General features: G+C 38.2%; 1 protein-coding gene across 2 annotated transcripts in view; it reads right to left on the reverse strand.

Annotated features, from left to right (window-relative positions):
* Positions 1 to 16,134, reverse strand: part of RXFP1 (relaxin family peptide receptor 1) — a 55,631-nt gene that overhangs the window by 22,427 nt on the left and 17,070 nt on the right. For both annotated transcript variants that reach the window (XM_040555183.1, XM_040555182.1), the window contains exon 3: positions 13,922 to 14,077. In XM_040555183.1, coding sequence (XP_040411117.1) covers positions 13,922 to 14,077 — 156 coding nt within the window. The remainder of the gene's footprint in view (positions 1 to 13,921; positions 14,078 to 16,134) is intronic.

Below are 16,134 nucleotides of genomic sequence, written 5' to 3' on the forward strand. Positions count from 1 at the left end.
TATGAATGTTTATATTCAAGTAAGCACTACTATTGTATCTTGAAAATAGGTAGGCAGAAATGAAATATATTCATACCTTTGTACCTCATTCCTTTGTTCTCTCATTCTGAAATGGCATCTCATTCTTCATGCCACATTACAACTCAACTGTTTCCTCAGATAGGCCGGGAAATTATTCTACCTTGAAAGCATCTCCTTAAACCTACCTGTGGAGCTGTGCTGAGAGCTGACTACCTAAGCTGAAAAGATGCACTATAAATTCTAATTAATAGATATTTTGAAAGATTAGGAACTTCAGGCAAACTATCTTTTATCTAGTTATTAACTTGTTATGCATAAATTAAATAGATGGAAGATTTGAGGCAGAAAGAAATCCCTGTCTTCAGAAATTGCTCTATTAAGAGAAAAGACTTGAAAAGTGCCTTAACTTGAAAATCCATGTGAACCAAACTATGCCCTGCAAGAATGTCAACTTCCCACCCGGAGAAGGCACTTAAGCACATTTTATTAATTTCCTTGAAAGCACCTGGTATCCGCTGATCCATTAGCAATTTTGCCAGGTCAGATCATTAAGCTGATTTTCAGCAGCAGTCTAACGCATTTTGGACAAAATGAAAGCAGTTTGCAAATCTGCAGATACATTGCTCTGCAGAGAATACTCAGTAGAAGTTCAGTTTTAGGACTACTTTACAAACTTGTAATATGGAATCTGTAATTGATGAAATGAGAAAAACAGATCCTACGTCAAGCAGTGTCTTATAAACCTGCTGTCCTGTAGTTAGGGCTGTAATGGGGCTTCCCTACCACTATTTCTGAATATATTTTTTTAAGGAATGCATCCTTTGACTTTCATTTGTAAAACCAGCAACTGGGATGTGAAGCACCTAGGTGGGAATATTATGCATGCAGAGGAGGTAAGATTTGGGATGAATATCTCACTGCAGATTTTAAAATAGAGATTTGTAAAGATATATTAAAAATGACTTTATTCTCAGAGTATAATCAGAGCAAATAAATACTTTGCTGTCAGGAATACCGTCTCAAAATACAGAATTTCTAATCCATAATTAGAATTATAGTAAAGTTTGGACAAATAACCATTTAGATTCTGAATAAATAGTTAAAAGCCATAAATGCTAATACTCTTGTAAGCCAATGGATGTATAAAGCATCATTTTTTTTTCTGTATTTCCCTGCTTCTGATGCTAAAGAGTGGATAGATGATATTTTATTCCACCCTTTAACATGTTTAAAATGCTTTGCCATGTGATAAAGAATTTACAAAAGGTGACCATCACTGCAGTTCATATTTGCAGAGAGAAAGCATGAGCAGTGCCTCCTGCGCTAACAGGAATGAGGGAGCAGTTTGCTATGAAGTAGAAGTGCACTAGTGGTTTCAAGGAAATCAGGAGACAGCTGTGTATTTTTGGGTGGCCATGAAAGAAAAGGGGGAAAAAAAAGCAAAAATAAGAGAGAAGATGGATTATTTTGTATTGGAACCATTCCACCTGTCTAGAGTTTCTGGTCAGTTCATTTTAAATAATAGGCTTTTCTTATGGCATTGTTTTTACCTGCCTTTTACTAGAAATACAAAGGAAAGTCTGACTATAACAAAACAGGTTATTCAAAGTTTTCTGACCCTCAAAAATGTTTGGTTTGGGCCAAGTTTTGTGCCGGACTGTGGGACAGTCTTTATTTTACGTGAACTGAATCACAGATAAATAACTATATTTAGTACAACCATTCACTGAAGCACTGAATGCCAGAACTGTAAATCACTTTGTGATTGTTTAGGGTTTATATGGTAGGTTTGTGACCTGTTTACCACTATTGAGATGAGGTTCTCCAAACTGTTTAAGAAATGACTGGTAATAGTAGTGGTCCTGAAATCCCAAATCTATCGTTTGGGGGAGTACAGCTCAGATGAGAAATTACTTTTTCCTGAGCCAGTTCTAAAATAGATTATGTTGGCTGCACTTCTGTAAAAATGAGATCTGAGAAAACAAGGCATCAGTGAATCTTCCACATGTGGAATAAATGAAGTAAGTAATTGTAAACTTGACTTATCTGAATACAGATTATTGCACTGTTCCTTGCTAGAAGTTGTCAATTACCATTTCTGATAGGAATGAGAATGAGAGAGTATGTTAATCCTGACAAACTTCACATTTGAATAATCCTTTCAATGACAAATCCAATAAGAATATCTGTTTTGCTCAATTAAAAATACAACTCTTATTATTTAGTATGGATCTTGTAAAAAGAACATTATCTATACAACTTTCTCTTTCTCTTGGCCATGTCTTCATGGGTTATTATGCAGAGAAGTCACATCAGTTAAATGCATAAGCACTGCTGCCTGCCATTCTAAAGAGCCACTGTGTTACCCTTCAATTTTGCCTTTGCTTTTGATGGTCACAACCCATAGATGTACTTCTCTCTGCATTTATTCAAATATACTTTCTCTTGCTGTAAGAAATTACTTCAGGCTTTTCATAAAAATACCTTTTAGTACAATGAGGAAAACCTGTAGTCTTCAGACAAAAATGCAGGAGCAATGCCTTTTAAAACATTCACAGATGAAGAAATATAATTGCCCTTTTCTAATGCTGGCATATGCTGATACATTCTAATAAATTATAGTAAAACCAAAACTGTACTGAGATTTTACAGAGAGGAGTGTTGCAGTGTCTGGAACATTTGACTCTGGGAGTAAATTTCACACCCCCAGTTTAGATACCCAGGTGGAGAAAATGGAGTACCTAAAAACTGGATGCTTACTCGTCAAGGCAAAGCCAATTTAGCACATACCAAAATTTATGTTACTGCACATTGACTGCTTCCTGCACCTGCTGATTAATGTAAGACTAGCTTGCCTACTTATATGTGACAAAGTAATCACAAAACAAACAAACAAAAAACCCCAACAACAGGAATTAAATCAATTCAAATAAGGTTTACACTTTTCTGGATGAGCTAGATTTCCTGCTCACATGAGTTCATCCTTGATTTTAAGATAACTTAATTAATCTGCAACTTTTAAGAAAATAAGCAGGCTCAAATTTCCAAAAGATAAATAACTTCTCAATATTGTACCTTTATTCCTGTAAAACACTTGCACAAAGGAAGTTTTCTAGTTTATATAACAGTACCTTTGATCTAAATACATTATTTCAATTTTCTCTTCTGTTTTTCTGGAACTATTTTCCATTTTTGAAATAAATGTGACAAAGTAAATAAGGTAACAACATAAATATATCTATAAAACCTTGTGTTGCTCAAAAGCTCCCTTAGCAGTAAGCCATGACGTTGGAGACCAGAAGAGACAAAAGTCTAGTGAAATATAAAGTTCCACTTTGTTATCAACAATCTTTAAAGATATGAGCAAAGAAGTTGATTAAAAGCCTCAAGAGCTTCAGCAAAGCTATTAAATTTGCTGATAGTTTACATCAGTACATCAGTAAATCTGATTATTTCAGTGCCACGTAATGTGAATGAATGGCGATGACAGAAAAAAAAAATAATTGGCCATATAGAATCAAAGAATGGTTTATGTTGGAAGGGACCTTCAAGACCATCCAGTTCCAACCCCTGCCATGGGTAGGGACACCTCCCACCAGACCAGGTTGCCCAAAGCCCCATCCAGCCTGGCCTTGAACACATCCAGGAATGAGGCATCCACAGCTTCTCTGGGCAACCTGTGCCAGGGCCTCACCAACCTCTGAGCGAAGAATGTCTTCATAGAATCATAGAATATCCCGAACTGGAAGGGACCCATAAGGATCATCAAGTCCAACTCCTGGCACCACACAGGTCTGCCCAAAAGTTTAGACCATGTGACTAAGTGCACCGTCCAAATGCTTCTTAAATTCAGACAGGCTTGGTGCAGTGACTACTTCCCTGGGGAGCCTGTTCCAGTGTGCAACCACCCTTTCGGTGAAGAACCTCTTCCTGATGTCCAGCCTAAACTTCCCCTGCCTCAGCTTAACACCGTTCCCGCAGGTCCTATCACTGGTGATAACAGAGAATAGGTCACCTGCCTCTCCACTCCCCCTCACGAGGAAGTTGTAGACTGCGATGAGGTCCCCCCTCAGCCTCCTCTTCCCCAGGCTGAACAGGCCCAGTGACCTCAGCCGCTCCTCATATGTCTTCCCCTCTAGGCCCTTCACCATCTTCGTCACCCTCCTCTGGACACTCTCCAACAGTTTAATGTCCTTTTTGTACTGTGGTGCCCAGAACTGCACATAGTACTCGAGGTGAGGCCGCACCAGCGCAGAGTAGAGCGGGACAATCCCTTCCCTCGACCGACTAGCAATGCCGTGCTTGATGCACCCCAGGATACGGTTGGCCCTCCTGGCTGCCAGGGCACACGGCTGGCTCATATTCAACTTGCTGTCAACCACAACCCCCAGATCCCTCTCTGCGGGGCTGCTCTCCAGCATCTCGTTGCCCAGTCTGTACGTATAGCCAGGGTTGCCCTGTCCCAGGTGCAGGACCCGGCACTTGTTTTTGTTAAACTTCGTGTGGTTGGTGATCGCCCAGCTCTCCAATCTGTCCAGATCTCTCTGCAAGGCCTTTCCACCCTCATCCGAGTCCACAACTCCTCCAAGTTTGGTGTCGTCAGCAAATTTGCTCAAAACACCTTCTAGTCCTACATCCAAATCATTTATAGAAACATTGAAGAGGACTGGCCCTAAAATGGAGCCTTGAGGGACCCCACTAGTGACCATCCGCCAGCCAGATGTGGCCCCATTTACCACAACCCTTTGAGCCTTGCCCGTCAGCCAATTGCTCACCCATCGTATGATGTTTTTGTTTAGCTGTATGCTGGACATTTTGTCCAGTAGGATCCTATGGGAAACCATGTCAAAAGCTTTGCTGAAGTCCAAAAAGATCACATCAGCTGGTTTCCCTTGATCGACTAGATGGGTGATCTTATCATAAAAGGAAATCAAATTCGTTAGGCAGGACCTACCCCTCATGAACCCATGTTGGCTGGGACCAATGACTGCATTGTCTCCCAGGTGCGCTTCAATAACTTCAAGGATCATCCTCTCCATAATTTTACCAGGCACTGACGTGAGACTGACAGGCCTGTAATTGCGAGGGTCTTCTTTCTTACCCTTCTTGAAAATTGGCACAACATTTGCCAGCTTCCAGTCCAATGGGACCTCTCCAGATTCCCAAGATCATTGAAAAATAATTGAGAGAGGTCCTGCGATGACGTCAGCCAGCTCTTTAAGCACCCTGGGATGAATCCCATCCGGACCCATGGACTTGTATGGATCCAGGTCTTCCTTGTATCTAATCTAAATCTCCCCTCTTTTAGTTTAAAGCCATTACCCCTTGTCCTATCCCTACACTCTCTGACCAAGAGTCCCTCCCCAGCTTTCCTGTAGGCCCCCTTTAGGTACTGGAAGGCTGCTGGAAGGTCTCCCCAGAACCTTCTCTCCTCCAGGCTGAGCAACCCCAACTCCCTCAGCCTGTCTTCATAGGAGGGGTGCTCCAACCCTCTGATCATCTTCGTGGCCCTCCTGTGGAGCTGCTGTAACTGGTCCATGTCCTTGTGCTGGGGGCCCTGAGCTGAACGGAGCACTCCAGGTGGGGTCTCACACAAGTGGAGTAGAGGGGGAACAATCCCCTCCCTCACCCTGCTGGCTAAGGTGCTTTTGGCTTTCTGAACTGCAAGCCCACATTGATGACTCCTGTTGAGCTTCTCGTCAACCAACACCCCCCGGGTCCTTCTCTCAAACCATTGTCCATCCAGCCTGTATTTGTGTTTGGGATTGTCCTGAACCAAGTGCAGGACTTTGCACTTCGTCTTGTTGAACCTCATTAGATTCAGACAGGCCTATCTCTCAAGCCTGCCAAGGTAGCTCTGGATGGCATCCCTTCCCTGCAACATGTCAACAGCTCTATTATATACAACTCTTGTATTATATACAACTACATATATGAAACATTTCCACGTGAAGCTCAAAAATTTGATCTGTTGCCAAGTATATGATACCTTCTGAAGATGCTGCTGACCTCCAAGTGTTTTCTTTTTGCTTTATAAACAGAATTTACAATCTAGGGCTCAAACATGAATTTTGTCTCATAGAATTAAGAAGTGAGATTTAAATGTAAGTACAATAGAAAAAAAATACCATGCCATGAAAACATGAGACTAAGTATATGATCATTCATTATTAGCTTTAATTTGAAAAATAGACTTGTCAAGCTTGCCTGCAATGTTTTGAGGCAAAAATGGGAAACTTATGCTCTCTGAAATTTCCTATCCCTTACGAGCAATCTTGTAATATTAAAACATATATCTTTTGCATAGATGGTTTCAAACATCCCGTACAAATTTAGATTTCTGCTATGGAAATGTAAAATATGATTTAACAAATCTCTAGCACTGCAATAATTCTATAAAACTTCAAAGTTCAAAATTCTATAAACCTTCAAAGAAACACATACGAAAACATTATGACAACTATACAGAATTTTATTACTTTCATCCTGTTGAATTTTATAGGCCCTTTTTAAAGGAGGTAGTATAACTTATTTAACAAGGCAACCAGTCACCTGCTGATTGCATTGTCCCCAGTAACAGGTGAGACCTGTACTTTTTAGAGGCAAATATGTGCCAGACTTCAAACAGTTTGCTGCCCCAGTTCTTTCTGAAATTCACATTTGTGACTTCCATTGTATATGCAGCCTATGAGCTACAGAGACCTTAACGAACATCTATAAGTGAACTTTCGATCTGGGGAGCTGAATGCTGCCTTTTGTTCTGAGACCTCTTAGGCCTGGGAGCAAAACAATGGTAAGTGCATTTAGCCAGTGAAGAACTCCTCCGGAGAGTCACAAAACATCTTAAATTAAATCTGCATGCCTGTTCTTGCTTCACTGGACTGGAAAAATGTGGCTATGACACTGTGATTAAAAAACAAATGCACACGTACTACAATCACTGCCTAACTGCCAAAAAAACAGTTTTGCAGAACTATCAGCAAAATGGTCCAGAAGCCAAATTTCTTAACAGTGAGGAAACTTGTGCTCTCAAAATAGCTCAGGCTACTTTGCTCTATTAAGTACTACATAATTAAAGACCCTGCTAGTGAAAAAAAGATAAAACACCATAGCATGGTGTTCTTTCTATTCCCTTCCTTTTTATTCTTGCTAGTAAGTTATAGTCAGAAATGCGATAGTAGCTGATGCTTTTCTAATGCCCCATTTATGATGTAAAGATCCAGTCTACAGAGGTGTAAATGATTAGGCACAATGCATGCAGAGTTTTAAGTGGATATGATTGCTGAAGTGTTTGTATTTTTAACATTTTTTACTTTAAAATATTTTTTATTCTACTTGTGGTATTCGCACATAACCATTTAGTCTAGAGATTTGCTAGTAATAAATTAAGAGTCCATTTCAACAACCAGTTTCAAGATGGAATATAAGAACTATTCAGTAGTGTGAAACAACAGTAAACCTAATTTTAAGCAAAGTATAAAGCATATCCACTCTATTACAAATTAAGTCTAAGATAAAAATTAAGGCATTTATTTATGAGAGTTATGTATCACAGACTACATGGGAAGATACTGTATTTTATATCTGCTGTTTCTGTGACAGGTTGCAGATCGCAATCTAGACTTCATCCCATTTAGAGAAAAAAATCACTGCTAGAACAGCGTTTCCAAAAATCTTATCCAGTGCTATTTAGAAAAGCTAGCACGTGAGTCACACATTTTTTTGAAACATCTGAGCTTTTTATTAGTTTCCTAATTTAGGTAAGTTATGAATCTTTGCTCACTGATGTCAGTGGTCAGTGGGAGCCTTTCCATTGATTTTAGTGGAGTCAGTCCAGATCACTTCTCACCAGGCTGAGCCTTATTTCATAAGACATGTCGTGATCAAAAGCCCAGGAGGTATGACTGAAGGTTTTATGTTGGTCTTATTGTTTGCATTTTAAATTTAGAACAGAACATCGTAAATCCAATAACTACATAGATTTAGACTGCATGTTTGGACATTATCAAACCCTAATGGAAGTTAGGAAAAAGTTGTAAATCTGAAAGTGGAAGGACTATTTATAAAGGTATGAGTGCACCTGTATTTTGTATTCAAGGGATTTTCAGAGCCTGTAACTACAGGACGCTGACACACAGTGCTAAATGTATCTGAGACAAACCAGTAGGGCTTCCTCTTAGACTTCAAAAAATATCATAACATGTGCTTTCAACTTGCCCAGGTAGAATGTAACATTCAGAGTTTCCTCTGAAAGGAGAAAAGCTCAGTACCTTTTGAGATCTGATTACATTTCTATATTTCTCCATGTACAGTTTTGTACCAAACTAAATTCAAGCACTGGTGGCTGGTTTAGGAACAAGAAAACTAAGGTAAGCTGCATGGTTATTATTTACTGTAAGGCTTCTCAACTTATTCCATTCACTGGCTTCATATTAGTAAAACAACTAGTTTACATGTATGACGAGCAAATCAGGCTGATTATGGGGGGAATATTATGGTCAACTGCAACAAAGATCTCAGAAGATCACACAGGAGGAACAGATTTTCAGTCCTACAATTATTTAAAATTTAACTGCATTGATAATTTTTGCAGCACTTTATAATTAACATGATATGAGTACAGAATGATAACTGACCTAGTGATGTATCTAGAGCAGATGATTACGCAGAAGTTATTAGACTGATAACATTACACTTTTATCACTACATAATGATGTAGTAGGAATATTTATTCAGAGAAAGCTGACTCTTATCTAGGGTAGAAGTTTGCTCATTCAGCCCTCTAAGTGCACAGAAGACTAATGAATTTATATATATATATATGAAGTGCTTAAATATGTTTCTAAATGTAAATACTTAACTGGGGAGCAGATTAAGGAAAAAAATGTCTGAAGATACTCAGAGAGTTTGTATTTTGAAAACAAATATCCATAGATGATTACTGGCAACTTTACTTGTCTTCTGTCCAAAGTTATAGAGTACATTTATGTTATGATTTAACTTTTCATATGTTTTTGCAACTTGTCATGTCAGAAATTGTTCATATAAACAAACGTGGACTCGGTGAAAACTACATCACAAATGCTGTTCTGTTATTTTTTTTTTGTATTAAACAACTGCTGTTTTTATCTGCTGTTGTTGGTTTTGCTTAGCTTATCATTAAGTATCACTCTCAGACCAGAGATTTAAAAATGCTTCTCTCTCCGAATAAGTACTGGGGAATATGTAATATGGCACTTTTAATATGCCATAGAGCTTCAAAGAGCTTTGCCCAGAGCTAGGTTAGGGTACATTAGCAGTAACATTGCAGCAAAGTCTTCAGTGTGAGAAATACTTTTTATTCTACCTGTTTTAGGAACAATCCACTTAGCAATGTTACCAAAGTATTAGCTGAGCAGAATTGGTGATTATGCCTAGTATTTATTCTTCCTAATTATTTAAAAAAGCAGTGAAAATTAAAAAAAAAAATCAAGTAGCCACAAAACCAAATATTACAGCTATAAATAGGAACAGCTCTCACCTTGAAAATTAGGCTGAAGCCATTACATTTGAAATCAAACAGTCTCAGTGGGACAAATACTCTCAAACTCATGCTGCTTTGCCAACTTGAGCTTTAGTTAAGCTTGGGCACAGAAGGATGCTGGAATTGCTACCTTTTTTCCACAGTTTAGGTTTTGCTACAAAAATAACCCCAAGTGAAATGTGATAAAGGCTGAACTGGTAGACATCACACTTGGCCATTTTATGAAGAACTCAATGCTTCAGAAAGGATTAGTATGGGGTGGAAGAGCAGAGAACAGTTTACTGCCACATTCAGCCTTAGAAAGGAAAACTCCTCAAGGCCATAAGCTTTTATGAGGAATGATAAAACTTTAAATAAATCATTTTTATTTAAAAATATATTTATGGCAAATTTGCAGAGCCTCCCGCTTTGACTTGATGGACTATGTTTTCAATTTCAAAAGCTAAGATTATATTTTCCATGCATGTTTAAGGTTATCTAGTGATAGTTTGAAAAGAACCTCTCATCACTTGGGGCATGATAAATTGCTACTCTCCTCTTATTGCTGTTTACTATATTGCCTCAAGCTCTTTCCCATCAGAATATCACACATATTATTTTATTGGCTGGAAATCCAACTGGGTGAAAAAGGCATATGAATTTTCAAACACAAGTGGCTTCGTTCTACTGTAACCTATTGGCTACAGTTCCCCCCTTTCCAGAAGGGGTGGGAAGTGGAAGAAATGGTGAAGTTGACCTGGCCAGTAGGCTATCCATACCCTGAGGTTAAGCCCTACCATAGCAGTCTCAGATCTGTTTCTGACTCTGCCTACAATCCTAATTTTATGTCACATCTCTTCTCTGTACCTGGGTTGAACATGAACTGCAATTACTGCACATCTGAAAACATCTATCAATGAGGAATCAGTTTAGTTTCAAATATTTATTATCACGTTTTACTGTTATGGGGTATGCAGTGCATGAACCAGGACTAATATTGCAAATCTCAAAGATTACAACAATAAATATCATTATAGGAATGAAGTGGGGACCTACAGAACTTTACTCAAGAAAAGAGGAAATGGACAGGATTGCTACAAGATAATTGGAATATTTAGTGAAATCTTTACTTTTTTCAAATGTCTGTGGTATGCATTCAACGTATCCATCTAGGGCACAGAGTATGTCAGTGTATAATTCATTCATTGCATAATGAGGATCAAACAAATAATAATGAGCAGTAATCCAGTAGGTTACTGGGCAGATTGTAAACCGTGTTGCTGGTTAACCATATTGGATGTGGAGCTCTAAAATTCCAAGTTAAGTAATTAATTTGCAAGACAAGAATACTGAGACAGCTTTTGAATCACATTGTAATTGCCAGCCATAGAAGAAGAAACTATACCTTTTTCTTTTTGTTGCAATGACATTTAAAGACTTTTACAAAGCAACTCTCTCTCGGATGATCTAAGTGTGCTTTTCATGCTAGTTGCTTGTCTGCTTCTTTAATACACTGATATTTCTTAAAAGTGCTATTTCAGTAATTGCTGTTGCTATTAATATTCAGCACACTTTGAGGCTACTATTGAACAGCTGGACTTTGGATTTTCTTATGTTCAGAGTACCTGTTTTTTCAAACAATTGTACTTTTTTTTTTTCAATAGCAGTATTATGATTTTCAAAAGAAGTGATTTTTTTTCCTTTTCTTTTTCATCAGTATTGTCCTCTCCATCACAGAAAAGACTACTGTTCATAATTTTTTTGCTTTGTGTCTCCTTATTTTATAATACTGGTCTAAGATACATGCAAGTCTTCACTATAATATTTTTCTGTAGGCTTAAGATAGTGCTTTATCATTAATGAAGACATCATTAGTGAAGTGGTTGTTGTAGCCAGCCTTACTTGAGACACACGTATATATATATTTGTATATATACAAATAATTTTTGAATACCTTTGAGCGTCCATACTGATTTTTTTCCATCCCCACATATGCTGTGTTGAATGTTGTAGACTGGCCACCTCAAAGCTCTTAGTCAGATTTATGCAAGATGGAAGTGTACAAGAATTTAAAAGTTGAGCTACTTAATTAGAGTACCTTGTGGATAAGATTACAATTTCCAATGATGCTGCATAGAACAATTACTTCACTGGAATAATTTAATTTTGAATTGCTTTTCTGTAACCAGGAGCAATGACTTCAACTGAAAACTAGTTGCAAATTAAAAAAAAAAAAAAAGGTTAGAAAGAACCAGATATTACTCCTGGCGGAGGGCAGGCATACTAAAATGGTCCTGGGAAATGGCAGCAGAAAAATAGCTGCTTAGTTTCTTTGTCTTGGGAGCTAATCAGGGGACTTCCTTTCTTGGATTTTAAGATGAATGGTTACTAAACAGAGACCTATCCCCCAAAGATTTCCACATGTACTGCAGTGTAGGAGTGCTACAAACACCTTAACAGAACATTTAGTATTCTCAGGCAACGTAGTGACTCTTCCCTTACAAAAATAATAAAATTTGACTGCTACACCAGTTTTTGAGAAAACAATACTGCTGAATATGACCTTGATGCATTACACAAGGCATACATTTCTAAATGAGAATATGGGTTCAAGATACAAGAATAACACTAATAGCATAGATTTCTCCGGGAGTCAATGCAATGACTGTTCATTTTTTATTATTTAGGCTTTCAGAAATTGTCTCATTCTTGAACTACTATACTCAGAATTGGATTCAATATTGCAGCTGAATTGTCTTGCAGGCTCTGCTGTCCTGTATATCCCATATAACTGTGTCTATCCTAATCCCCACTTGATCAAGCTGTACACTTTCAGCAAGTCCTTGCACAGCAGACTTTCTGGTACTATAAAGAAATGGAACGTGCATAAACTAACTGTTTAAGAGGTGACTTATGCACAGAAGAATAAAAGAACAAGAACCAATTTTGTTAGGATTTTGATTATTGGCGATGAAAAGTATGTTTAAGGTAGAAGGAAGTGACATAAAACTAGAGAAAGCTGCAGGTCCATTACACGGGATTAGAATTAAAAGCACATTTGCATGAAGTAATGTGCTAGAATTTGATAGGCTTAAGAATATGTGCCCACACACAACAACAATCAGCTCCAAAAATACGCAATGAGAACAAGTGACACTATTTCCAAAATCCCATTGATTTTGCTGAGATAGTTAATGAAAAATACCTTTACCACATTTTGTTTCTAACTCTATCTTTCTGAAAATTTCTTTTAGTATATATATCTTTGAAATTTCACTTCATCTTTTTTTTTTCTTTTTTCTTTTGTTGGCTCCATGCACAGTTCTGATGGCAGTGTGCCTGGCTGAAGCAGACAGACAGTTCACCTGCTTCGCTCTGTGGAGATGGAGGCAGGGTGTGTGGTAGAGCACTGTACATCTGGCTGCCCTCCACTGCTACAGGCAAGCTACTCAGGAATAGGAAGTCTGGTTTCCCCATCTGCCAGGGATGAGAACTTCTGGAGAGTAGCTCTGAAAGCATCCAGGCTGTTATTAAGTTGACAAGAAGATGTGCTAGGGCTGCTTTTCTCTCCCTGCAGCCATAGCTCACAACCAAATCCCTAAGCTCTCACAAAACACACAGAAGCATTTCCCAGACTATCCCTGGCCTGTGCTACCCTCCAAACAGTGTCCAGCCACTGCATGAGAGATGCTGTTCAGCACAGACTAAAGTTGTGTCCAGGCCATGCTCACAAATAAACAGCATGGCAAGTGCCTATGCAGAGCCCATGCCCTGACTCTGCTCAGTTTGCAGCTGAGGTAAAGCCCATGAACCAAGCTGGGTTCATGGCTACCATCCAGCAGGGCCAGGAGTGACACGGGCAGGCAGCAGTGGCCTGTTTGTGTGCATTTCCTCAGATTTCAACATTTCCAAAACACAAAGCCTGGTAGCAGTGTAACTTGCAGAACACACACAATCACGGTTTTGTTTTTCCCCCTGCATTAGGACATGAAAGCTTTTTGGCAAACCTTGAAAATTCTTCTAAATTACTCTTCCCAGACAGCTTTAAGTTCTGTCAAGCATAACAAACTCTGTCAGCTCGTATGTCCACCTTTCCTCAGCAGGGATCTTTGCTAGATCACATGCACACATATGTACAACTCAAAACAATACATCCAAGTAAGTTCAAAGCACGGATAAAATTGGATAAACTTACATAAGATGCAAACAAAAAATGTGGTCCTTTCTTCCTAGGAAATGGCTAGTTGGGTGGCTTTATCAGCTAAAGCAAATACCTGCTATATCCTCTGCAATGCATGTAACTTTCTTATTGCTAATACTCTGCAAACCCCAAGTTGATATGAACAGTGTATGGGTTTCAGTGACTGTCAGAAACAAAGTAAAGTCTTAACCACGTACCACAGTTGTCTTCATCAGCATGATTCCCACAGTCATCCTCACCATTACAGTGAAGTTGTTGGGGCAAGCACTTGGTGATATTGCCACATGGAAAATAGCCCAGAGGGCAGGTGGCACCGCCTCCAGAAACATGATCTTCCAAGGAGTCACAAATGACTAAACAGATACAGAAAGAATATGCTTACTTCAAGATATGCTCTTAATATATAAAGATTGTTGGGATTATGCTTTTATAAATACTCATTTGCATTTGAATGTGAATATCAAGTGATAAATACATATTAGTTCTTTGGACATGCAATTACAAGAGTATATTAAGTACTGTTAACTTGGCAAGAAACATTTATATCGTAAGTTAATTAATATTTGCTTTGATATAAAGCAACCAGGTAATTCCTCCCCATGCATCCTAGTAATAAGATGGAAGTGCTAATCATACAAGAGAAATGACCTAAGGCCACTATTTAAACGGATAGCTTTGCTTTGCACTAGAAATTAATTTATTATAGCGATAAGCCAGATAAGCTATGTAGATATGGATTATATTAATTTGTGCTGAAATTTCAGCCCCAGATAGATAAGTCCTTTTTATACGAAGTCAAAATTATATATTTTAAAATGTATTCTAATTTTAAAGCAATTACTGGATGCAGACTGATCAAGGATCAAAGCACAAGGAAAGTAAGCTCAAATCTGTGACATAGCTTTGTTGAAGAACGACTAAGGATTCTTCTGGTCCCCCATTCCTCTGCTCTCTGTACTCCAGCAGCTTCAGTTCCTCACATCTGCAGACACATGATGCCTTACCAGTCCCTTCAGTGCAACCGAGGGACAAATTCTGCTGCCACCAACATTTTTTTTCCATGATAAGCACAGTTGGTCTACAAGCTGCTTTTGTAATGGTTTGCAGAGTGTCAGCTTGAATTTCCTAATGTACAAGATCAACCTCTTTCCATGAGCATTCGATGGAGAGGGTTTGAAATTGCTCTAGAATGCAATTGGTTAAGTTTCCAATATATTGGAAGGAGAGAAAAGCATCATCAGCCCACAATGTTACCTAGTGCTCTTCCAGCTTCCAGACCTTCAGCAACCCTAACCACTGAAGTACCATTCTGCAAAGGTTTGCTATTTAAATTTTGAAGTACTTTCAAAAAATAAAATAAAACCAGAGAGTCATTATAGTTAACTTTTGACTTAGTGGATGCTGTAACAAAGGACTCAAGTTCCATACAAATTATATTTTAAGTTCCATTGCTATCTTAGAGCACTTGAAACACTCTATACAAACTTCACCAGCTGTGATGGGATGCTTGTTTCAGAAGTGGCAATATACTGTTTGAACATGCAACTGTTTTTCCAGGCTATTTTCGTAAGACAAAATATGAATCTTTTATGTAACTTTTTCAGTTTAACAAGGAAGGTGTTATTGTACAACATCCAATTTTAGTCCTCATTTTTCTCCTAAACTAAGGGAATCACCTGAAAATAAATTAAGTACTTCAAATTCATAAGAAATCTCTTCTGGAAGAACTTTCAACTGTTAAGCCCTTGACAATGTTTACAACTGTTGAAAACTGAAACGCAAGAGCAGTAGCAGGAGGAAATTCTGAGATAAATATTTTGTTATTCACATATGCACAGAGTTGTCTTTGCTATTAGAAGCATCCTGCATTGAAAGCCCTATATTCCAGCTAACAATCACTGTAAGGTTTTTGAAATTTGAATGATTTTGCTTTTATGCATCACTCTATAACTTACGTAATGGCTTAAATGTTTTAGGAATTATGCTTTGGGTCCCTCTCCCTCCTATACACAGGTACCTTAAAATAAGGCTGTATTCTAATCCCAGCATGAATTCATTACGCATTGTTCCCTGCAGTTCTGTGCTCATATTCATAACGTTTTGTTTAACTTTTTCCACACAACAATAATTAGCAAAAAAATTTATGTTGATATAATGATATAATATTAAGCACATGTGGTGCTTAGTGCCTAAAGTCTCATGCTGGCAAAGGATAAAAATCACAGACAACTGAGGCTCGCTTCAGTGCAGTTATCTGTCACAATTTGAGCAACTGAGATACCTGGTTAGAAACACCAACATGGAAAAAACAAATGGAAATGAAACACAAAACAAAACAACCCTCTACATTTTGTCAAGTTTTCTTCACTACACACTGGAGACATTGGGACTGAGCTGAACATTGCACTTA

Source organism: Cygnus olor, chromosome 4 (assembly GCF_009769625.2).
Source record: "Cygnus olor isolate bCygOlo1 chromosome 4, bCygOlo1.pri.v2, whole genome shotgun sequence".
Classification (NCBI taxonomy): Eukaryota; Metazoa; Chordata; class Aves; order Anseriformes; family Anatidae; genus Cygnus; species Cygnus olor.